General features: G+C 42.6%; 1 protein-coding gene across 3 annotated transcripts in view; it reads left to right on the plus strand.

Moving 5' to 3' along the window:
• The window catches only part of rimbp2b (RIMS binding protein 2b), a 118,156-nt gene that overhangs the window by 47,066 nt on the left and 45,097 nt on the right, over window positions 1-25,993 (plus strand). For 2 of the 3 annotated variants that reach the window (XM_086313647.1, XM_086313646.1), the window contains one exon: window positions 20,966-21,049. The exons of the other annotated variant lie outside the window; for it this stretch is intronic. In XM_086313647.1, the coding sequence (XP_086169773.1) occupies window positions 20,966-21,049 (84 nt within the window). The remainder of the gene's footprint in view (window positions 1-20,965; window positions 21,050-25,993) is intronic. 3 annotated transcript variants of the gene reach the window in all.

Below are 25,993 nucleotides of genomic sequence, written 5' to 3' on the forward strand. Positions count from 1 at the left end.
AAAAGAACCATATTTCTCCATTTTCAACTTTGTATTTACATTAGTTAACAAAGTGATGTTATTGGTTTACCTTTTAGTAACATTTCAACATTATAGCAACAGTTTCAAAATACTTAACCAGCAGATGGTTCTGGCTTTAAATTTAGCGTGCAGACAAGTGTGTGTTAGCATTAGCATAAGCTTATATTTGTATATCAAAATGGTGTGAAAAAAATATAAATATAAAGCTGCTGGTTACAACTGTATTTAACAAACAGACATGAGTATCTCTATCTTCTCCTCAGCACAAATGCAAAGATTGTAAGCTTATTTTGCAAACAGTTTCAGTTTCCCTTCAAGTTATAAGAACAGTAAGTAAATACCAACTAAACTTTCTGTTTAATTGCCTGAAAATTAGAGCACATCGTAAGAACATGGGATTTGAACAGAACTTGTGTTTCTCAAATTAAAAATGCATTAGTGACTGAGTGTGTCTGATTTGACTTCTGAACCTCAAATATCAACATTTAGCTGAGACTAAGGTGGTAAATGAGCCTTGGAAATATATTTGAAGTAGTTCAAAGTATTAATTAAATGAACAGAGATATCAGAGAACTGTTGACCCTATCATACTCTCTTTCATATCTCCTCATACACACACACAGTCTCACACACACACTTTTCATACTCCTTCTCTTGCTGCAATTTAAGATCAGATGGAGACGTTTCTGTGCCATTTCAGACTCCACAGAAAGTTTGTAGAGTAGTAAGATACACAGCTAAGTTCTGAATAAACTTGCATGTGTGAGTAGCTTTTGCAAAGCTGCTTCACTCCAGTTTCAAACAAAAAAAAAATGCCCTGGCAGCAGAAATGCCATGGTAACTGCTGAAAGCAGTTTAACATTTGCTCAAGTGTTCTCAGAGGAGAGATATCCTGTGTTATACAAAGGATACAGTATGGGTAATTTTGTGTACTCACTGATTGTTCTGGACTGCACTTTGATGAAAGCAACCATCAAACACCACACACTGTATTAATTGTTACTGTGTGCTCCAAGCTATTCATAGCAATCGTACAAACATGTGAAAACCTTGACTTTTAGCTGACTCTAAGGCAGTAAATGTAGACAGAGATGTGTTAAAACGGCTTCTTTCAGCTCTATGGCAGGTTATGGAAGGTTATGTATCTTTACTAATGTTGGCAGCATCATTAAACTGTTTGTGTAATAGATAACAGAATTAACCTCACTCCTACTAAAACGTCATTGCAATGGAGTGAAGGAGAAGAGGGAAGCTCCTCTCAGGGAGAATGGTACTAGATTAGCGCCTTTACCCACTTGTCTATTTTGGACCATCTTAAGTGGCGTAGACAACTTTCCCAACACAAATAGCTACATTGGAGCCATTTTTGTTTAGCTGAATACTCAAATTGGAGTTTATTGTGATAGAAATGGAGAGTCTCGTGATTGACAGGTTGGAGTGTTGTTTTTCTGCTGTTTATTCTGTCCCCTGTGTGAAGGAATCAAAGTCCTGACAGCCCCCTCTCTGATCCCTGGATGAGGCCCAGCGAACATATTGACAATTGAGCCTCGTGCAGCAGCAGCAACCATCTACTCCAGGCTCTTGTTTATATGCTAATGCTGGACTCACACAAGAGGCTTGTTTTCTGTTAAGCTGTTGGTTGTGCACAGCAGGCTTTACATCACTACACTACTATTCAGTTTGACAGAAACATCAACTGTGATGATGTTGTTTTTTTGTTGTTGTTGTTATTGTCTAGGACATCAACAACAAACAACGAAATTAGTTTGGGAAGTGTAGTCCCCATAAATGGTGGATTTACAGAACTCCCTGCTTTAGTTATTCTCTTCTCTTTTTTCCTAAATTGAGCCTGAGCAGGGACGCCTTCTCATTTGTTCCAAGCTACTATGACTGTGTGACCACAGCGTCTGCAAGTGTAGGAGGAATTAAGTTGCTTACTTCTTTTGGTTCATTAAAAAAAATCCCAGAAGATTTTTCTCGTTATAAAATGTAAAAATGAAAACAAGTTAGGGACACACATGTCAGCTCAGAATGCCTGCATTTTCAAAAATGTGCACATATAATTAAATTAAACATAATTTACCATTTAAGGTTAATTTAACAGCCTGGAACAACACACATAACTTATCTAAGAGAGGAAAATCACTGTGTAATATGTAAAGTGGAAGAAATATATTGAATTTGTGTTGATGAAAATAGTATTCCTTCTTACGCTGATTTTATTAATTCATGTTCTCTAAACCCATACTCTGTTTTAATTAGTAGTGAATATGACAGAAAGGTGTGACGGAGAGGTGTAGATGGGAGGGCAGGCAGAGTGAAAAAGGATGCCGGGAGTGATATGCGACAGAAGGGCAACAGTGAAAGCAAAGGTTTTACAGAATGGTAGTGAGACGAGCTCTGCTATATAGGAAGTGAAGCTGCAGGCAGCTGATTTAAACACACTGACAGCTGCATCGGAAGTGACGAGGATGGACGAGATAGGACACAGTAGGAGAGGTGAGTTGTTTTGGACATGTGAGGACAAGAGTGAAGTTAAAGATGGAGCTGAAAACAGGAAGGTGGGAGGTGATGGTGGAGGTGGGGATGTACCTGTAATAAAAGCACCAAGAAAGTTAAAGATAAAGAAATGTATATATTTTTCAAGTGTATCACACTGGTACTGCATGTGAATGAATTTTCTATTTGATGTTATTTATAGTGCCAAATCACAATAACAGTCAAGTCGCTTTGTATTTTAAGGTAAAGATCCCACAAAAAATATAAAGAAAACCCCAATGATCAAAACCTTTGAGAAAGCAATTGGAGACAGTGGGAAGGAAAAACTTCCTTTTAACAGGAAGAAACCTGCTGCAGAATTAACCGTCTACCATCAGGAAGACAGACGGGACAAAAGATAAGATGTAGAAGAGAGCCTGAGATTATGAATAACTGAAGATTAAATGCAGATAGATGGATTTTGACTTCGATATCAAGGTAAAATGCAGAGCAATATAATGATGAAGGCTATTTTTCCAGCCTTTATGCATTAGTTTAGAATCTCTTCCATCTGCGTTTCTGATGAAAGCTTAGCTTGATCACCATTGCAATAGGAACAACCAGTGTAATCATCAAAGGGCTGCAGTGTGGGTAAAATGTCACGCTACTATGACGCAAAACAAATTCCCCTCCACACTGACAAATTACTTGCATATCTATTTGACACATCATGGTTTGTTTTCATTTGTTGGTGATGTCATGAATGTTCAGAGGGGGTGCCAGTATAGCTTACTTAGTAGAGCTGGTCACTTCTATGCCATAAGACTAATGCAGAGTGGCTGGGTTCAAATCTGCCCTGAGGAGGTTTACTGCATGTCTTTCTCCCAGTTTTCCTGTCTTCTCTACACTCTCCTATCAACAAGAATAAAAAGGCCAAGACATACATATATAAAAAGAAATGCTGATTAATATTCACAGGGATTGAGGTCAAGTGACTTTGAGCACTGTGACTTCAGGTAGCTCTTCAGGTAGTTTTTGCAAACTTTTGAGGTCTATCAGTAGTTTGTTTTTCCATAATCCACTGTGAAAAGCTGATGTATCATAAGCTGCTCAAAACCTTTAACCTTAGTTCTCGAGCTGAAATGGTTTAGAAAACCCTGCGTGTCCTCAGAGGCCAGTGCTGGATAACCGGCTTTAGAGGGTACTTTTCTTGCATTTTTTAAATTTATCACATTCTTTATTTGTGATGAAGTATTTTTCCTTGCACTCTGCGAGCAAAGCTTGATTTATCGATCTTCTTACTGCGGGTAACATTTTGTCTGCTTCGTGCTCTGGATACAAGCGTGAGGTTGTTGTTCTTTTTTCTAATGAGCTGCTTAATTAGAAGACACCACTGACATGATAATTTTTGTATTCAAAAAATGAGTCAGATTGCTGGCTAACTATTGCTGTTTTTATTTATTTATTTATTACAAAGAACAAAAGATCAAAGGAGCATGATGTATATATGTAAATGTTAGTTCTTAGAGCACACATCTACAACACTAATCAAATTCTCAGTGACATTTCCAGCCTTACTTGTACTTGCTAAGCAGCAGTTAGGAGTGCTAACGCACACAGATAATAAAATTTGATATTTGATATAATTTGATACAGCCTCACAGCACTGCTAACGTTGCTTTTACACACACAGTGCTTTTACTAATCTACTTGATCTCTTTAGTCTTTTTCTTTAACTTCTCGCCTGCTCACTTTCTTAAAGCTTAACTTACATAATTAGTCTGCAAAAGCAAAGCGACTAGCAACTGAACTGAATTGAGTATAGTATCTGCCCAGTGCATGCATTATCCAGTTTCTGCATGTGACCACTGTGTTTGGCACTTGAACGCCGTAGGCAGCAGGTCCCTGTGTTTGCTACTCAGATTTGACGAGTAATTGGGTGCCCTGTATTCTGGCGCATGATTGTTAGAAACTGTCCCCCAAATGGGGAAACAAGAGCGTCTGTTTCTGCTGCGATTGTGCCAGAATCCTGTGGGGTGAGAACCTCACTCTTTATCTCCTCCTGGGCACCACCTGTCTCCTATTACTGCACACAGGATCTCAGCCACAACCTAATGCAAAAACTGCTCACATCAGAGAGTCAGCACGGTTTTGCTGAGGCCAAAAGCCAAGTCAGACAGCTCACAGTAATCACTTCAGCAGAAAGTTGGTTCTTTTTGATAAGTGTGTTCAAAAGGAGGTGGTTTTGTACATCAGACCTGGATGACCTTATCCCTCTCAATCTATGTTGTTCTTTTTTTTAGCATTAAAGACACATTAATGAACACCTCTGTGGGTTCACAAGCTACTGATGAACTTTGACGGTAAGCTGAATGCGATATGTCAAAGCCTGTTGCTGTTAGAAAAAGCGCTCTGACAAATGGAAACAAGTGTTAGAGGATGCATGCCTTGTCATGACTAGAAGGCATGCATGCGCACTGTATAAACTTTATTTTGCCAACACAAACACAAGTTTGTTTCCCCTTAACAAAGGATACAAAAGTGAAGTTGTACTCATTATATTGGTTTTGGAGTTTGGAGAGCAAACTAATTGGTCGCCAGCTGTTGAAATGTGGTTAATGAATGGAAAGCCAATGAAGAGCTGTACCCTGCATCCAGTACAGCTCCTCCCTGCAGGATGGAACAGCATATGTCTGTGTCTCTGGCACAGGATCAAAGGCACCTCAGCTGGTGACAGCCCTTTTGCCCATAACTATGTGAGCTCTAATTTTGCAGGGCAGGGAGACAGTTAAATTAGCGGAAACCAGTGTAGAAGCATCATTTAAGAGTTTATCACTACATTCTGTTGAAGTGACCTTTAAACTGAGCCAAACAAAAGGGGATGCGCCATCCGAGCCCGTGCTGGTCAGCACGGGGTGTTGTTCAAAGTCTGCTGCCCTAATGCTGTGATTCACAGTATCACAACAGCATCCACACAGTGTTACTGCAGTCTGATAACGCAGAGCACATGTCGTAATCCAGTGGGTGGAAGAGGGAGGCCCTGTGGCCCTGTGACTCCTTGGTCATTTCAGCACATAAAATTATTAGACATAATTGTCACCACTGATGATAAACGCTCCTATTTGTGCGCAGGTTTTAGATCTGAAGGATCACATACCTTGTAATTATCCATCTAAGTGTACCTTGACATTTCATAGGTCAGTGATTTCGTATTACCAGGGACACTAGGATAACAGTGGATCAGAACAAATAGGACAGCATGTAATATTTTGTGTTATAATCAGCTTATCTGGTCGGGGCCCAAGTGTGCAGACAAACAGGCAGCTTGGTTCGATGTGAATTAATTTGATCATGCCAGGTTTTGCGAGATTCTCGTTCTGTCGGCTTCGGACTGAGAGGGGCGCAGATGTAAGAGCAGAGCTCCCCTTAGAAAGGGAGTGAGTGATTCTGACATAGTCATGACAGCATGAAGGAAAGGGCAGTAGCCTCTTTTTAACTCTTTTTATTTTACACAGAGATAAGGTTTTTTGGTATGTTTGGTGGTTTTGCTCTTGTTTGCCTTTTTGTACTTTTGTTGTGGCTAGATCCACTTTATAGCTGTTGAAATTTGTTTGCTGCTTTATTTAAACATATGTATTTTTTGTTGTTTGTTTTTCCAGCTGCCAATGACCTTTTCCTTTTTCTTTCTTTCTTTTTTTTTTTTTTAGATAATAATGGCTAAAATGAATGAAGAGAGCCCTCTGCTGTGGATAATGTGTTAGCTGCGCCTCGATAATACCTGGAGTTCCCGTGTGCACAGTTGCACGTATTAGTGTGCCTTGATTCATGGTTTATTTGTAGCCTGTGTTTGTTCCCCTGCTCAGTTTTCGATGTTGACACTGCCTCCCGAGGCTTTAATGCTTGTCTGGACCTCTCAGCCAACAGTCCATCATGACAGCAGCTAATCTACCTGCACGGTTACTGGCCACTCTAATTTGACTTAGACGGCCATGACGCTGTCATTCATTTGCTTATTTATGCATCTTCATCTTGAGCAATGTGTTGGTACAGTTATGGAGTTGCTGAATGACTTTAAAACAATTGTTCCATCCTCTAGCAGCAACATATTGACCTGAAAATGTTTGTAAGTCTTTGCAATAACCAGAACTAGCTATACAAGCATTGTTTGTTGAGTCCTTGTTTTTGAGCATTTAGCGTCTGTGTATCTATGTGACTAAGCCGGCTGTAAGCATTTGCATTGATTCCCATGGATCTCTGCAAAGTCTACTGGAATCTAATAAAAGAGAATAGAATAACAACACACAGCTCTGTCTTTGTAGTGCAGGGTCCCCAAGTCCATATAAAGAAAATACCTTCCTGTTCACAAATCACACTGTATGATGTGTCAGCGCAGTCTTCTCTGTGTAATTTCTCCATGCAATTTATGACAAAAGTCTTTTGTTATATGGAGTTTAATGCTGTGCCATGAGGGATGAAGGTTACCATGTGAACTGAATGACAGTCTGCAGAAATTGCCCAGCAAATCCAGCTGGGTATGAGTAAGCCTCCGTGTCTGAGTGGGCAACAGCAATGGGCATCTAGCGTTTGTTTGGTTGCAGCAGTGCTCATCAGATCATCAGATGTTCTCTGTGGCCTTTAAGGCATCGAGACTGCCTCAGCTGCCAAAACATAAAAAAATAAAACCTGTTTATTTTCCCATAATGCACTAGTCATTTTTTAAAAGAATGGATTATTAAATCCAGCATGGTCACGTGGGAAATGAATAGATATCCGAGCAACTGATAGGACCCTCCATTATCTACGTAGGAGTGTGTTGTGTATGCATGAGTCATTGTTTAGTTTCCATTAAGACAGAAGTCTCATCTGACATGTTTTTGTTCATGCTGTGGGATTATCAGATTTTGCAGTCTTCTCTCGGAGCCTCCTATACACACAGAGCCTGTTTTTTGTCAAATTAGCCTCGTGTGCCAGTTACCTCACCTTAACAGATCCTAGTTTATCCTTTTTGTTCCTCTCGCTCGCCTCTCATCTGCACTCTCAATTCATCTTCTTGCCTTTTTCATTCATTATGATTCATTCTCCTGCCTTGCTTGCGTTATTTCACCTTCCACTCTTCGTCTTCCCCGTATTTTGCTTGTTGGTGTTTGCGCGTTAGATATCAGCAGGCAGGTAAGGTAGCGATTGGTGGCTCAGCGAGGTCAGACCCCGGTGAAAGCGGCAGCTTCATTTCTGATTGTCCGGCACCCCAAGGCTCGTGTTTCATGGTGGTGAGTTAGAAAAAAAGAGAGATTGGGAAGGAAAGAAAGTGGAATTTAGACCAGTGAACTGTTCCCGACGCTGCTGCATAGGTGTTTAATATGCCTGATAGCAGTAGCCTAGCTGAGGTGCCTCAATTCTGTTTTTCATTTTGCCCATATTCCCCTCACATTCACATTTATACGTAGGCGTCATTGCCTGTACTCTGCACATTGCCACCTAAATTCATGTGGTTATTTAGAGTATTGCTATTTTATGTCCGTGTTTGGCTAAAATCTTTACAGTCGTGTCCATCTGTAAGTCTTTTTTTTTACTGTTTTTGTTAATGTGACATTCACTAACTTTCATATCGTTAGCTTCATAGCATAATTGCCTAAGTCATTTGACTAAGTCAATGACTTAGGCACTTATGCTATGAAGCTAACGATATGGTAATAATAGCAGCACTTCTTTCACAGACTAATAGCAATAAAGCATTAAATGATGATATCCAGAAGGCCAAAAGTCAAGTCTGGACGGATGTATACGCAAACTAAAACTTGACCCGATGACAGAGACTCACCGCTGTGAGGCTGGAATTCTGATTCCCTTTCATCTCACTTTTCACTCTACCTCCCTGGTCTGGGTCCAATTTCTTTTGCCCTGTGAGCATGTGTGCACGTCCACGTGTGTGTTTTGCAAGTGTGTGCGCATGTTGGCATGTTCTTGTAGACCTCCGGGAGCTACTCTTGTTTTTCCTGTAAATCTGTGATTCAGCATTCAGTCTGCATTTTACTGCACACAAACAAACATACACAGCGATACACACTTGCAGGTGCCAGATGAGTACAGTATTAGTGGAATGCAAGCATCTGTGCCTGCACACACAGACTTAAGCTGCAGGGGTTATGTAACTTACTCTGTCATTTCAAATGATTGAAAATCACAAGTCCTTGTTGTGCTGGACTAGATTACCGTGTTCTGGGCCAGGAGTAAGTGCAGTATAGTCGTGTACTAAACGATGCTAAGTAAAAGTTGTGTTTGCGTATCAGGTAACAGAGGGGAATCCTCTGTTAAAGACCTCGACATTCCTCCTGCTTCCTTGATTGCCTGACTTTTGTCTGCAACTCGGTTTGTCTGGGAAAAAACAAAAACAAAAAACGTGTCATAACATAACTTGCGATGACTGAGATTTAATGCCTGTGCACCACCTCGTAAGTTAAAGATAATGGCTTTGCTGTGATTTCCGCTTTGTTTAAAGTGATCACTACGTGCGGAAGATTATCTCATTGTGGATGTTGGATGCCCAGCTGTCAGCTGCATGTACGGTGCCATCCTCTGTCACTCGTGCCTCTTCCTAAAAACAAGCTTGGGGAGCACCAGTGGACTTGGATTAAAACCGGGAAGTTGTTTTTTGATGTCGGTGTGTCCGACTGTGGACTGTGGACATAATGTGGACATACAAAGCAGATGTGTTGCTGCACAGACATCCCTGGGAATTTTCTTAGATGGAACCAAACCTTTCCACCTTTTCTCACCTCACACGAGTGCACTAAAATGTTTGGTAGATACATGACCTGGGGGCACATGGGACTTGTATTTACTTATTAAAATTTGACTAAATCAGCACACTGTGCTCAGATTTCAAGGATAACCCTTCTAGCATGCAATTTGCCAGGTGCACTACTGAGATGCTGCAAGTGGAGCTTGTGCTCTAAGGTTTCTGTTCCAGGAGCACATTTACGTACACACAGACTCCTCCGACAGTAAGTGTTTCGGGGCGTACTCAAACAAGGACATTTCATAATCAAAGGGTACACTGCAAACCTCACGGTTAGGGATAAGTTTAAGTCGATTTTCACCCCTTTTACATATCATTAGTCAACACAAGGCAAGGCATGAAAGGGAAAACGAGAGAGGGAAAAAGAGAAAGTAATGAGGTTACCTCTGCTCACTAGAGATTATACGCAGAGCTTTCCCAGCTCCGAAGATCAGAAGACGAAACACAGAGAACAGGATGGGGGAAGCCTCCTGTGTTAATTAGTCATTTCAGGAATAATACGGTAGCATGTGAGCCTTATTTTGTGGAGATGTTGCTGAGCAGTGCAGTGGAGTGGAGTCAGCAGCAAAAGAAATGAAATAGTTATAGTATATAAGCCACATGCTGCGGTTGTGTCGGCCCGGGGGGAACTCTTCATGGTGCTGAGCACAGACTGCTGTATTCAGGGCTGGCAGTAGAGACTGTACTAAATGCTAATGAGAGCATGTGAAGGTGCTCTTAATATACATTTCTAATATCAACAGTGAAACATTTCTAATGTTTACTGTTCTATTTGCTAATTAGCATTAATATAGCAGTTTTATTACTATTGTTATAATGTTGTTATAATCTGATGTAATAGAAACAGGCGCTGCCGTGATGCATTCACAGTCAGTAGACCTAATTTAAATGAAGGAAGGAAACATGAAGGTCTTTATCACATTTCATCACAGTCCATGTAATGTTATTGAGACCTTGTGATCGCAGAAGACTTTAGGCTTTGCTGGCTGGGAACATTGAATACTGTACAAATTTCTGTGATAATCCATAATACATGCTTGAAAATTGTATGGATTAACCTTAAAGTTGGTGAGAGTAGACGAAAAAAAACAGAAGATCAATATTGTACATTCTCTGGGTATCACAAACCATCCAGTACAACATGTCTAAAAGCCATGCAGTGTATCATAGAAGTAAATCCAATGTAATTTAATATAATCAAGATATGCGTGTAATGATTAACTTCAGTCCTGGTTACTGTGCCGCTGATTTGTTTTTGTTTTCCCCCTTTAAATTAGTTGAAGTTAACAAAAAATGCACACAAGCTGCACATACCTACAGTGGAAGGGTGTGACTTTGTCAAACTCAGTGACTGAGGAGAGTCCGAAATAAAAGATGATCACATCTGAGAAGCTGGAGAGTTGTGGCTGATTAATTTTCTATTGATTTGCTTTATCAGTCATACTTAAGTTCACTTTATACACAGCTGTCTTACATTGAGGTTGAGGTCTGCACTTTCATTATTTTCTTTTTCAGCCATTCTGTTGTAGATTTGCCGCTCTGCTTGTGATCATTGTTGTGTTGCATGACCCAGTTTAAACCAAACTTTAGATCAGGGGTCCTCAATCCCAGTCCACGAGGGCTGGTGTCCCTGCAGGTTTTAGATGTCCTTGATCCATCACAGCTGAGTTAAATGGATAAATTACCTCCTCAACATGTCTTGAAGTTCTCCAGAGGCCTGGGAATGAACTAATCATGTGATTCAGGTGTGTTGACCCAGGGTGAGATCTAAAACCTGCAGGGACAACGGCTCTCATGGACTGGGATTGGGGACCCCTACTTTAGATGATATGCTGTGTAATTTTTAAACACACAGCATATCAGCACATATTAGGGTTGACCGATTGGACGAATATATTGACTATCAATCATTTTTACAAGGGTCATTTATTTAATTATTTGCCCATGAGTAAGTTTGCTAATAATGATGGAGCTAATAGAAGCAGTCAACAGAAAAAAAACAAAACACAAAATAGCGCTGTTTTAACAGCATCCTCTTTCATCTGCAAGAAAATGCACCCTCCTCTGAGTGCGCCCAAATGCTTGTTGATGGAGCTGCAGAAGCTGGTGATAGCCTAGCATACTCACTGGTGGACATGCTCGTGCAAGTTAGTCATGTTTGGGTACTTTGCCCGCACTATATGTCTGGACAAGCGGCACACTGCTTTGGTTACATCCTTAGGCTTACCTCTTTTCATCTGGTTTAAAGCCAAACTGTATATGCGCCCTCTAGGCGCAATCTTTGAGAAATACAATATCACTTTTCACTGTTATGCTGACCATATACAGATCTACTTTGAACTAGCTGATGATCCTGCTCTGCCTTTGCACTGCTTTCAAGAGTGCATGTGTGAGGTCAAAGAATGGCTCTTAGGAAACTCTCTTATCTTAAATGATAAGAAAAATGAAATCGTGATATTTGATAGTAATATTTCTCGTGGACAACTTTGGTTCCCTTGCCAGCTCCCTCTCTGACACTGTTAGCAATTTGGGCGTATTGCTGGATAGCTCTTTTTAATTTGATAAACAAGTGTCCGCTGTAGTTAGATCTAGTTTTTACCAACCGCGTCTCATTTCTGAGGCTAGGCATTATGTTCCGCACAAGGACCTGGAAAAGCTTGTTCAAGCCTTTGTGACCTCTAGGCTGGATTACTGCAACTCCCTTCATTTCGGTCTTTATTCTACCCTTCTTCATAGACTGCAAACTGTTCAAAATGCGGTGGCATGCCTTCTGACCGGGACTGGGAGGTTTGCCTCTATTACCCCTGTTCTAGCTGACCCGCACTGGCTACCTATTAAATACCGCATCCAATTTAAAATACTGCTGCTTACTTTTAAAATTATCAACAACACAACCCCAAGCTACCTTAGACCGTACATTCCCGCTAGAGCACTAAGATCGTCTGCTCAGTTACTCCTGGTGCAGCTAAGATCTCGGCTGAAGTCTAGAGGTGACCGTACGTTTGCCTTGGCTGCACCTGATTTATGGAATAACCGCGTGTCTGATTCTATCCAATCATTTAAATCACAGTTAAAAACCTATTTATTTAACCTTGCCTTTGCTGCTCGTTAATGCCTGTAGCAGATCCCTAGACTCACTCTGTATTACCTTTTATATATATCTTTTATGGCTTTGTGCTTTTAACATGTTTTACTTGATATGCATTTTATGCTATTCCTGTGTTTTAGTGCCACTGACCTGTTAGCATACGTGGTACTTTGTTATGGTCCTATAATATAATATTTATAATATTTATGGCTTATTTCCTGTCTTTTATGTGAAGCACTTCGGTATACCGTTGGTTTTTAAATGTGTTCTATAAATAAAGTTGTGTATTGTATTGTATAAATCCCAAATTAGCGACTTTATATTTTTTTTAGTGCTGTCAGGGTTAACGCGCCGTCATCACGACTAACGTGATTAACAATTAACCCATCTGGAGCGCAGACTGAGTCAAAATCCCTGAATTGTCTCTGTCAAAACATTTTGCGCAGTTTGTCCAAAGTTTGTTCATTCTCTGCTCCAGATGGGTTGCGTTAATCCTGATGACCACGTTAACGCCGACAGCCTAAATTTTTGGGGGAAATTACTTCGTCCATGTTTGGACTTCTTCTGTGTTGTAAACGCGTCACCTTTCCAAACAAGCCACACATCTTCAGTCTTTATCTAATTGTACTGTCATGAATTTTGGCATTTAACATGCTAACTGAGGCCTGTAGAGTCAGAGATATAGCTCTTGGGTAGACCAGCAACTGACTTAAATGTTTTACACCAGTGAATGATCTTGCTTCCTGTAGCCTGATGACATTCAAACTGTTTTCCCTTATAATCCTTCCCACACTGTTGGGCTTCTTTCCTCTTTGGCATTATGTTTACACACACCTGAATGCTCCAGACCAGCAAGCTGCCAAAACTTCTGTTTTTATAGAGGTGCTCACATTTTCTGATCATCAGTTACTCAACTGTACTTGATTATCAGCACCTGGCTGCTACTTATCCTCTTAATTCCTACAGAAGCAGTAATGGTGTACTTGGTTTTTTACCCACTGCTTCTGCACTATGGCTTAATTTTTGTTTTGCATGTTTTATAATTCATCTGAGGTTGTATTATCTGATTTTGTATGCAAAAACCTTAAGATTTGAATTGTAGTATATCCGACACACGTAGAGTAGTGAATGCACCTCTTTTGTGCATGCATTTGCATTAGTGCCACTGAGGCACAAATGCTAGACATAGCCTAATGGAATGGTCTTTCTCATCTATCTTCATCTGCTGTGCAGTAAACGCCTCTTCACTTATACAGGAGCTCATTACTCACAGTGGCAGCCATTTGAATCTTTTATCAGAGGGATTTTTAATTGAACACTGGCAAATGTGCTCCAAACAAATGGGCTTCAGCGAGCCTGCGAGCTGTGTGTTTGTATGCGTGCGAGTGAAATATTCATCGGGTGAGTTTGCGCAACGCCGTAGCCGTCTGGTTCTGCAAAGTGTACACATTAGCTACCAGCCCACATGGGAGATGGCGAGCTGTCTGTAGAAACTGTGTGTGATTCACTCACAGGGAATCATTTCTAGAGTGTAAAAGAAGTCGTAGAAGAACTCTGGAGTTTTAGGGCCTTAAAGTCCCAGAAAAACACCTGCAGCGGATAATCAATCCCACCTGAACAAGTAAATGAAACTACTTTCTGTTCTTGTTATTTTAAAGATCAGCAGTATTTCCCCCTATTTGTAATCAATGCGCATCACATTTGATTGAGTAAAATTTAGCTGTTAGTGAACAATTGGCAAAACCTAATCATACTGTTGCCCCTTTTATTCTCAGCCACGAATCATTAGTCAAACTTAAAGACAAACTGATAACAGACTCATAACCAAATTCAAATTCAAATTTTATTTGTCACGTACACAGTCATACACAGTACGATATGTAGTGAAATGCTTGGACAACTGCTCGTGACCTAAAGAAAACAAAAAAGGAAAAGGCTATGAATAAGATAGGAAATAAATATGAAAAATTAAAAAGGGTAAATTTAACTAGGAAGGAATAAAATATAAATTAAGGTTAAAAATGAAATAACTGTACAACACAAATTAGAATGAAGGGTAAATTTAACTGGGAAGAATAAGATAAAATATATAAATTAAAGTTGAAAATAAAATAACTGTACAACAAAATACACAATACACAATATAGAACTATATAAGAATGTATGAAGAAATCTAAATATAAATAAATATATACACGATAACAGCAGCTGTACAAGTATTAACCGGAAATGAAGAATATAGTGACCAGTGTTGTGCAAAACCAAAGTCCAGAAAGTCCAGTGTGTGTGTAAGAACTGTATGTGTGGGTCAGTACTGTGTGGTGGTGTGATTGAGAGACCGTATCGCCTGCGGGAAGAAGCTCCTCCTCAGTCTCTCTGTGTTGGTCTTCAGGGAGCGGAATCGCTTTCCTGACCTCAACAGAGAGAACAGTCTGTTGTTGGGATGGCTGAGGTCCTTCACGATCTTCCTGGCCTTGGTCCGGCACCGCCTGCTGTAGATTGAGTGCAGGTCAGGGAGCTCGGAGCGGATGGTGCGCTCAGCTGACCCCACAACCCTCTGTAGAGCTCATCTGTCCTGCATAGTGCTGTTCCCGAACCAGGTTAAGATGTTTCCCGCCAGGATGCTCTCTATGGTGCACGAGTAAAAGTTCCTGAGCACCTTGGAGGGCAGTTGGAAGTCTCTCAAGCGTCTGAGGTGGTAGAGACACTGTCGGGCCTTTTTCACCACGGTGTTGATGTGACAGGACCATGACAGGTCCTGCGTGATGTGAACTCCGAGGTATTTGAAGCTGTCCACTCTCTCCACTGGGCACTCGTTGATGACGGGGGTCTGGTAGTTCCTCTCCTGCTTAGTGCTGAAGTCCACTATCAGCTCCTTTGTCTTACTGACGTTTAGAAGGAGGTTGTTCCTCTGGCACCAGTTCTCCAGATTCCTAATCTCCTTCAGGTAGGCCGTCTCGTTGTTATCAGAGATCAGGCCCACCACGACGGTGTCGTCAGCAAACTTGATGATGGTGGTGGAGCTGGTAGTGGCCACACAGTCATATGTGTACAAAGAGTACAGCAGGGGGCTCAGAACACACCCCTGGGGGGCTCCAATGCTGAGAGTGGTGGAGGCTGAGACATGTCCGCCCATCCTTACTGCCTGTGGTCTGCCAGTTAGGAAGTTGGAGATCCACTGACACATAGATGAGCTGAGTCCCAGATGCTCCAGCTTGGTGGTGAGTGTGGAGGGAATTATGGTGTTAAATGCAGAGCTGTAGTCTATGAAGAGCATTTTAACATAATTCCCCCTTCTAGTGTCCAAGTGAGTGAATGATGTGTGGAGGAGATGAGAGATGGCATCGTCTGTGGAACGATTTGGACGGTAAGCGAACTGTAGTGGGTCCAGTGTGTCTGGTAGTGAAGAAATGATGAAGTCTCTGACCAGGCGTTCAAAGCACTTCATCACTACTGAGGTGAGGGCTACAGGGCGATAGTCATTGAGAGAAGCAGGGTGGGGTTTCTTCGGGACAGGAACAATGATGGACTCTTTGAAGCATGTGGGGATCACCGACTGAGATAAAGAGATGTTGAATATCTCAGTGAACACAGGAGCTAGCTGGTATGCGCAGTCTCTTAGGATACGACCTGGGATGCCGTCTGGTCCTGCTGCTTTCCTGGTCCAGCGCGCGACCTTCCTCTGAACCGGAACTTCCTGTTTCAGCCTTTGTTTGTATTTTGGCATGAGGAAGATGGCGGCGTGATCAGATTTGCCAAACGGGGGGCGGGATTGTGCCTTGTAGCCGTCCTTGACCGTAGTGTAGCAGTGGTCCAGTGTCCTTTCACCCCTGGTGGGGCAGGTGATGTGTTGATAAAAGTTCGGCGCTGCGCGTTTGAGGTTGGCACTATTAAAGTCCCCCGTCACAATAAGCGCAGCGTCCCGGTGTTGTGTCTGGTGCTGTGTGAGTGCCTCATGCAGCTCGCATAAGGCGGTGACCGTGTCCGCTTGTGGTGGAATATAAACGGCACTTACAATGACCGATGTAAATTCCCGAGGTAGATAAAAAGGACGACACATGATGGACAGTAGTTCCAGATTTGGTGTGCAGGAGCGTGTGAGAGGAACAACGTTCGCACTGTTGCACCAGTTGTTGTTCACCATTAAACACACGCCGCCTCCCCTTGACTTCCCCGAGTCCCGTGTCCTGTCCATGCGGTGAACCGAGAAGAACTCGGCCGGCTGGATGGCGTGGTCCGGCACCGCTGGGTTCAGCCATGTCTCGGTGAAGCAGAGGAGATTGCAGTCCCGAATGTCTCTCTGGAACTTTATCCTGGCCCTGAGGTCGTCAAGCTTGTTCTCCAGTGACTGGACGTTGGCGAGCAGGATGCTAGGCAGAGGTGTGCGGTGTGCACGAGCTCTCAGCCTGTTCCTGACGCCGGCTCGCTTCCCTCTAGGCCGCCGCCGCTTCCACAGCCATACTTTTATTTTAGTTCCTATCTTCACCTTATTCAGGACTTAATCATGAACTCTATGCTTGAAATGGGGTTCATCTTCCATTTCTTTCCATTCACACGACTGCTAAATTGTTTGAAATCCTGGGTGCACACTTGCGTGTTGACTTCAGCTATTGGACCCACCATCACGGATAAGTGGTTGAAGATTTAACCAGTAATCTGATGCTTTCCTGGGGTGAAATGCCACAAGGTTGTGGGTTACAAAAGGGTCAGAGCTTGTTCATCCTCCTCCTCATCTTGTTCTCTGACCCTGTTGCTCACTGTCTTATTAAATACAGTCAGAACGACAGCAGGTCAGGAGGGCAGCAGTAACAAAAATGCCTTCAATGGATATATTCAAGCTCAAAGCAGCCTGTGAGCTTTGCTATGAGGAAGCAAACATTCGTGCATTCTCACATTTTAGTCTCGCTCAGAGGCGTGTGATGCTGCCCGTGTGTGTGCGTGAGTGTGTGATATAGAGCTATGATAATTTTGTATGTTCTGATTAGTTTTTATTTTATTTCAAATTGACTTTTTGTTTTTAATTCAGTTTAGGTTTAATTTAGTTTTCATTAGTTTCAGTGTTACCTTTAGTCTTTCTGGTTATTAATCTATGGCGAGGATATGTGAGAGGCAAGATTTAGGAAAATAAGCACAGGTACTACAATAAAAACACAGAACCTTTTAAAAACTGTTGACTCAAACACGCCCACCAATACCTCATTATTCAAGGTAAATTTTTCACTTAAACAACAGATGCTGCTTTATTTTCTTCCTTTCTTTCTTACAAGGATAGTTTTTATTTTATTTTTTAGTTAACTAAAATGTTTTGCCACATCTTATTTTGGTGTTTAGCTTATTTTAGTTAACGATAACGACCTCGGTGTGGTCGCACGCATCCATCCACAGCAGCAATGTTCCTCCTTCAAAGCTCAGTGATCTGGTAAACAGAGGATCTCGGTGATGACGTAAAGCTGGCGTGCATTTTGGACCGTAAAAGTAGCTATGCATTACCCTGATATCCAGTAAAAAATACTGTGGGTACTCTCATGACTATAGAAGGCATCCAAGCTTCCCAGCTAAGGTCGCCATGGTGTTGGACTGAAGGCACACAAATGAGACTAAACACACCGGCAGCCAGGGGTGCTCACACTTTTTCCGCATGTGAGCTACTTATAAAATGACCAAGTCAAAATGATCTACCCACTACAAAAATCCAAAACATATACTTATTTATAAATATATTGAGGATTCTTTATATCTACAATGTATATACATGCATAACCGCAATATCCAATATTTCACAACACAATTAACTATGTAAATTTTTTGTCATTACCTGAGTTTACTCTGATGACTTGCACTGAATTGAATCAGCCAGGGATGCATAGTCCGGACAGTAGCTGCTGACGGCCAGGTTTAAGAGAAAAAACCGAGAGCTAAAAATTGGAGTTAACTCGCTGACTAGCTTGTCAGTTTTACTACACTTCGCGCCGCTGTTTGCGCATGCGCAGCGACCTAAGCGTCAGAAAAAATCTGCTGTCATCTGACTGGCTTCCCTGTATCAATCAAGTGACGGGATGGATGATAGGCTGGCATCTATTTTTTTTAATGCCATGCGATCTACCAATATTACCTTTGCGATCGACTGGTCGATCGCGATCGACGTATTGAGCACCCCTGCCGGCAGCCTTGATAGGGATATCCTGTTTCTCTCTGTGCGCCCCTACTGAGAAGCGAGCGGAGACGAGTTCTCTGAACAACACTGTTAGTCTGAGTAATTGACTGCGCCAGACTTAAGTCATGTTTTGGCTCAAATTGCACATTGTGAAGAAAGTTGAATTTCTTTTCACTGTAATTCCAACTAATGCACTGTTCGGCTTGCAGCCTAATGGAAACACAACAAGCACTCGGATCATTTGGAGAAAATATTAGGCATAAGTTGAAAACATGTTCAACCTTTTATTTCCCCGATCAAACAGGGGATGCAGTCTACCATACAGGTATACAGTATTTAATTGCAATAATTGGGGCTGAATTTCAGTGCAAGTCTTAGTGCCAGATCACAGCAGTGGCTTTTTCCAAGAAAACCCTTAAGCTGTAGTAATGGATCAAATAAAGTCTCCTTATTTCTTAGTAAACACGAGTATGTCAGAAAATTTATATTGGGAAAAAAAGGATAAAGCATGAACAGAAAGTTCCCGTTTCCCTAAAGGTTAATCTGGATTTCCTACATATTGTCACGTCTGTTTTGTCTTAGTTAAACCAGCACTCACAATAGCAGGGCCGTCTAAACGGAACATGGCCGTAAGTAATGTTACCAATTACACCTGTGTTTATCCTGCGAAGGAAGGTCAGCAACGCCGCTCTGCAGACGGGCTGTGCTGTGCATGCTGTGGTGTGTTTAGGGGTCCGCTGAGACCCTGAAGCACAACACAGCACTCATTATAGTTATTAGTTACACCTGTTCTGATTCTGCTATGGTACGCAGAAGCTTCTGCTGTAAAGCTGGTCAATAGACTCAACAATTACCAATATTTAAAAAATAGGAAAAATATAATGGCTTATAGATTCACAGGTTTCATTGCTGTACCATTAATGATGGCTTTTGACACTTTGACACACTTTGACGACCTTCTGGGTTTTTCCAAGGGTTGCTTCCACGTCTAACCCACAGCTGCTCATTTTGTTCTATAGGCAGACTTGAAGTATGACAGAACCACCTTAGTTCAGAAAAGAGCTGGAATAAATAGCTTGCTTGCTGTCTTGTTGATCCTGGTCAGGATAATCTTAGGCGCTTAAAAAGAAAGCGGCTGGACTTCTTTAAGTTTAAGGCATTTCACCTCTTATCCAAGAGGCTTCTTCTTTGTAGCTCTAAAATCAAACGGTGGAGAGTCCCAGGTATTTAAACCTTAGAAGGGGCTGTCCCTCGCATCAGGTGACCTCAGTACACTACATCACAGGGTGGGGCAAAGTCTCACAGTGGTTTCACCCAAAACCTCTGGTAGTAATGACCCAAGCACATAGTTAACAGTGGGTCAATGACCACATGTTTGAGGGACAACCCCACTAAGGTTAAAATACCTCAGACTCTTTACCTTTATGTTTTAGACCTGAATGAGCCTCGTGGATTGATGGGGAATTTAGTCGCTTTCTTTTTAAGCTGATAGGAGTTGTTTTCTTGGTATTTTACTCCATCATTAGATGGTAAATGGCCTGTATTTATATAGCGCTTTACTAGTCTCTAAGGACCCCAAAGCGCTTTACATATCCAGTCATCCACCCATTCACACACTGGTGATGGTAAGCTACATTGTAGCCACAGCCACCCTGGGGCGCACTGACAGAGGCGAGGCTGCCGGACACTGGCACCACCGGGCCCTCTGACCACCACCAGTAGGCAACGGGTGAAGTGTCTTGCCCAAGGACACAACGAACGAGACTGTCCAAGCCGGGGCTCGAACCGGCAACCTTCCGATTACAAGGCAAACTCCCAACTCTTGAGCTACGATCGCCCGCTAGATAAAACCACTTCAAGCCTCTACATTAAACATTTCACCACATTTTCAAAATCTTCATTCCATATTTAGCGATGAGGGAACAAAATCCCGTCAGATCGTTAACTTACGTGTGTTGAATATGACACGTAAAATCAAATACAAATGGCGACCCAAGCATCGCCATTGAGAGCTTGCTGACATTTAGTTTAAAGCACCTCTGTGTGCAGCTTCTCATAGGTGTAGGAAGGTCTAACCCCGCTTTTATTTGCAGAAGTTTTAAGCAGATTTTGGTTTGATCTTTTTCACGATAGTATTCATTAGGGGCCACACTCCCTCTATCCACATTTTTTTGAACCTCTCATTTCAAAGCATTTCAGCCCTTTTCCCTGACATTAAAACATTTGTAATCTCTAGCAGATAATCTCTGCAAATCTCACCCATGTACAATTCATATACACACAAACCCCTGACACATGCACTCGCACACCTAAATGCTGAAAAGCCTCAGCTCAGTCTCTTCCTGTTTAGTTTTACTGAGTTCTCTCAGGAAGCTTCTGTTCCTGACAAACCAAGCAGCTGTCCTCTGCTTTTTCCCCATCTCCCCAGGAGACTGAGATCAGCACCAGAAGGAAAGAGTGTGAAGCGCTTGATGCAGAGGTGAAGAAAAAGAATCAAACATGTCAGACTTTGGTAAGTGCCCCAAGAATATACTTTGGCCTCTGAATGAAAAGGATGGATGCTAAAATTGATTTGTACCCTGAGAGCTTTGCCTTCTATCATCACACACAAGCCTCCCTTGAGAAAACGAGTGGCAGTGATAGCATGGTTCCCTGGCAGTGACTGAAATGAAAAAAAAAATTGGAACAATTAATTGCAGGGTGCAGTATCTGTGGGTTGGGTTTTGTTGGCATGGGGACCACATTTGAGAATGAGCGATGCACATTGCTGTAGTAATTACTTGTTGTGAGTGATCGTGCACAAACCGAAGAAGTGCTGCGCATCTTGTGCAGTAGTATCTTCACGCTGTGGCTTTATTGGTTTCTTTTGTATACGCAGTCGCTCGGTACAACATAGCTGTGATGTAAATGAACAGAGGTACACAGCGCTGTGTGTGTGTGGTCACAACTGCGAAAGGTCAGAGATATGTTACACAACTCTCTTTCACTTGGTGGTTCTTTAAGGACATTTTCTCATAATGCCCCAGAAATGTCACTCTGCTTCCCGCTGGAGTGGCCTTGACTCAGGACAAAAGGTAAAGAGAAGAAAAAGGGAAACAGACGGGCCCTGCTGATTAGTAAAAGACCAAACAAACGAAAAAAACTACACATTTAATCTTATTATACTGGATTCATCTTATTTTAATCTCATGATATGACAGAATAAGTCAGTTTTGTTGGTTAGTAGAAGTTATATAGAGAGGCTTTCTATTAAATCAAACACAGTGTACCTTTACTTTAGCAATGCTGGCATTTGAATGTGGTGCTGATGTCTTAAATTAAGTCTCGAAGGTTAAATTTATTTTATTTTTTTCTGTTAAGAGCCACTCTGTTGGAGAAAAGCGAGTCGAATTCCTCTGACTGTGTGCAGTGTTGGAGGGTGAGGCAGATCACACAAGACAGCGTTTTTAATTTTACTGTTTGGTGGTGTTGGGAGGGGTGGGAGTGGTGGGATTTGTCATTGAGGCCAGGCTAAATGCCAAATGTGCTAAAATAACCAGTGACCAGCAAAGGCAATAATTACCCTGCTATATTTTATTTATTTAACTGGAGAAACATTCTGTACCTGAGACAGGAGGAGTTCTCACGGCTTCTCGCAGCAAGGACGTGTAGACGAGTTGATGGTACCAAGCCAGAGTGACTAATCAGTTTGTTTCACAGTGTGCCAAAGCTGGAGATGCTTCTGTCCATTAAAGTTGAGTTTGAGAGAGAGCAAAGTTTTTCTGCTATGAATTTCCAGTGGTTAAAGTTGGTTACCCACGCACTCTGAGGCAAAATGCTCAGCTAAAGAATTTTAGAGTATGTGTGATAGTGAGAGTAGATAAAGCATTATTCTTCTCTTCTCTGTAGTTTGAGAGCTGGGGGGAAAAAAACTGTAGACATCAAAGCCTCTTTATAAAAAGTTGAAGTTTGGCACCACAATAAAAGTATACGTGTTTGAAAGAGAGTAGTAAAAGACTAGTGCAGATGGCCTGAAATTGAATTTTTTCTCTATGAAAGGTAGGAGCTCGAGGGACTCGGCAGTAATTTAAATGGCACTGTCTGGTCCTGGACCATTTGAATTCATTTCGTCATACCCCCGAGCCCCCCCTCTATAGACGAGCTGTCTTTGTGTGTGGCTTTCTGCCCTAAATAAACACTGCATTAGGACAGTTTTCTTTGCTGCCCTCCTCTCGCCGTCCCTGCCCACAGCAGCACTTCCCTCCTCGCCCATTATTAGCCTGCTGAGTCCAGGGGAAGCTACCCAAAGGACAAACTGTCCCCAAATGGCGAGCAGAAATGGCAGGCTGGTCTCCACAGACTGCGGTACAGCTCTCATCTCCCCCTGCTCCACCAAGCTTTGAGAACAGCGACGCAAACAGAGACAAGACCAGGGAATTTTTTTGTGAGGGGATGGCGAGTTGACAGTAATGTCACTTCCTGTTTGGTCTAAACCAACTCCCTCTCTCTCCTCTGTTTCCTCTACATCTCATGTTAAAAAGAAGCACAAACGTGCAGGATTACCTGCGCTGTTGGCGAATTTTTAACAGTGTCAATAGGAATACACACTGATACTTCTTTTTTTTTTTTTTTTGACCCAGTGTTGAAATTGCACATTTTCATTAATGTCCCCCCTCATCGTGAGTTCAGCGGCCGTGTATATAAACACATCATCTGACTGAGTGTGTGAGTGACAGTAAACACTGTCACAGCCATCTGGCACCTCTACTTTCCTGGGTATCGGGTGTACAGCTACAGACCATCAGCAGAGCGTGCCTCCGCGAGCATTTAAAGCCTGTTACCATGGCGACAAGCATTAGCTGTATCAGCGTTGCTCGAATATGCGTCCGCGATAATCGAAGATCAGTGCTGAGGGAGACGGCGGGCAGGCTCGATAAGTCCAGGTTCTTTACAGCAGTGCCGAAATTTATCTCCAGGGCATCTTTGTGGTTAGCTTTGTTATCATTAAGGAGCAGTTTGTAAACACAAGCACCTTCTGTTAAAGGTGCGATTGGCATCTCATGTTGCCTTGGACACATGGCACGCACTCTAGGTGTCCAAAATTAATTTGAAGATAGACTATGTTTCTTCTCTTTTTTGTATAGTACAGAAAGTGGCTCATTTTGCTTTTTGCGTCGTGTCCGTGGAATCCTGGTGTGTTAAAGTGTTGTAGAGATTCAAGTGTAAGGGGGGAAAAGGAAAAGTCTAACTGTGAAGCTGACCAACTGTTTAAAGTCGGTCATCTTCACAGTTCTACACCGTTAGATGATATTTTAGGCACATTTCTGACACTATAATTGAGTTTATTTAAACAACTCAATACCTACTGCCACCTCCTAATAATATTAGAGATTACAGAAGTCATGAGGAACCAGTCTTCAGGTAGGGGAAGTATATGCTTTCTCCTTTTGCTGGACATCTAGACAGCTGGCAATTACCTATTCTGAACGAGAGGAATAAGATGCTTTCATCCACATCGAACAGAGGCCGCTGAATATAGAGTTAGTGGGTGAAATGTTTGCATTGCTTGCGAGTTAAATGGCAGAGTTGATTCATCTGTCAGCCTTATCAAAACTTAACACGTTGCTGCGGCACACGAAGCTGAGTCAGAGCATGTCTGGACCAAATGCACATTTGGAGTAGGAGTAGCCGGGTACTCTGCCCCCAAGGCCTAATTATATTTTTCCACTGCGTATCATTCATGAAACTGTCCTAGCTCTCCTATCCAGATCAAATAGAATGCATTCATTCATTTCCCCCCCTCTTATTGCTGTGTGGCAGTCGCTTTTCCTATAATTCAGTCTCTTTGCTCTCTGTCTGTTTTTTGTAATACCTCCTTTCAGTTAAACTTGCTGTTCTTTGTGTGCGTGTCTGTGTTGGTGTGCAAGAAAATCTCATCTCAGCAGAAATCTCAGGTTTTCAGCTGAATAACGCCGAGGACGGCTCAGTATAGGCCACGCTGTTTTCTGCACTGAAATGCTTCCACAGCTTGGCTCACGGACTCTCCGTAAAAATGTGTCTTGCCAAGGGATTATGACGTGCGCTGATCTGTTTAAAGCATTAACACGTCAACAATATAGAACAAAGTCACAGCTGATTCTCTGTGTTTGACACAATTTGGTTTGCATCGTTATGCGTGTTTTGTCACGTCCAAATCCCCCACCACCAAAAAAAAAGGATTTTAAATGAGGGTGGCAGTCATATTGAAATGCTTAAATCAACAACAAACCAGGATGTCTAAAGTGCTTCAGTATATTGTTCTTTCAGCGTATGCACGGCAAAATGTCAGCTTTTGCTTTTTTTTCTGTAGCTGTTTGTCCTTCAGCGGGAACACCTGGAGGCTCAGCCAGCCCATATTAACACCGAATTGAAGGATCAATGGATATGAATAGGATTGCCAATGCAATCTACTGCTTGTTCGGGAAGCATTAAAATTGACTGGACACAATCGATGCAAGTGGAATCTTTTTTTTTTGTGACATAAATGAATGAAAAAGCAGCAAAGCTCACCGGTACCTAGACCCGGTTTGTAGAGTACGCTTGGGGAGTGTGATCGTGTGTACAGCGTCTCTTTATGTCTGTCTCCACGTTGGTTGAGTGTGGAGTGAGTGCATTTGAGAGCATGAGGGGGGGAATGGATGTTTGTGTCTGTGTGTGCCTGTATGTCTGTGTCTATATGTCAGGTTGGGTATCAGACGCCACCTCTCTGGGGACACCTCAGGCCCTCCAAGGTTTGGAGGCCTATCTCCACCTACCACCACTTCCCCTGCCGGTGGCGGACTCCCTCAGGTGTCGGTGCGTTGGTGGTTCTTTGTGTCTGGGGGTGGGCGTCCAGGTACACACCGGCTCACTCCTTGGCGGCCGCTTATCGGGGCCTGGAGCCTGTGGCTCGCTCGGGCCCCTTCGGGGGTGGGGTGCCCCCGGCCTCTCGGCCTGGGGCTCGGTCACTCAGGCACAGCTGGCGGCCGGCGGAGCTCACGGGCGCGTCACTGCAACTCCCCCTGGCTTCTGCTCCGCGGCTGCTGAGTGAACCCTCATCTGGGACTCTCCTCAGCTCTTACTGGAACAGTGGCGCGGCTGCCCCTCTGTTGGTCTTCCATGGTTTCTTGTGTTCTGGGGGCCTCTGGATGTCTGGAGTTTTGATCTCCTCCATACCTGCTTCACACCCTGGAGGACGGGGCTGTGGCCCCCCCACACTCCCTAGCAGATCGTTACATGGAGAAACCTTTGGAATACAAGCGCGCTGATCCACACAGGTATGCACACGGGTGTTCACTGCTCGTAGACCCAAATTACACCTTTCTTGGCTGCTACTTCGAAGCACATCTGTCCTGCGTGCTGCACAACAACATTGAATATTTAGTATTTACTGCTGTTTACACTTAGCTAGATTAATGCGATGGTGTTGTGTTTAGTATGTTGCTTTGTTTTTGTTTTT

Source organism: Aulonocara sp. 'chitande type north' Nkhata Bay, linkage group LG12 (assembly GCF_057382095.1).
Source record: "Aulonocara sp. 'chitande type north' Nkhata Bay isolate Kocher_YH1m ecotype deep benthic linkage group LG12, A_spYH_male_GT1.1, whole genome shotgun sequence".
Classification (NCBI taxonomy): Eukaryota; Metazoa; Chordata; class Actinopteri; order Cichliformes; family Cichlidae; genus Aulonocara; species Aulonocara sp. 'chitande type north' Nkhata Bay.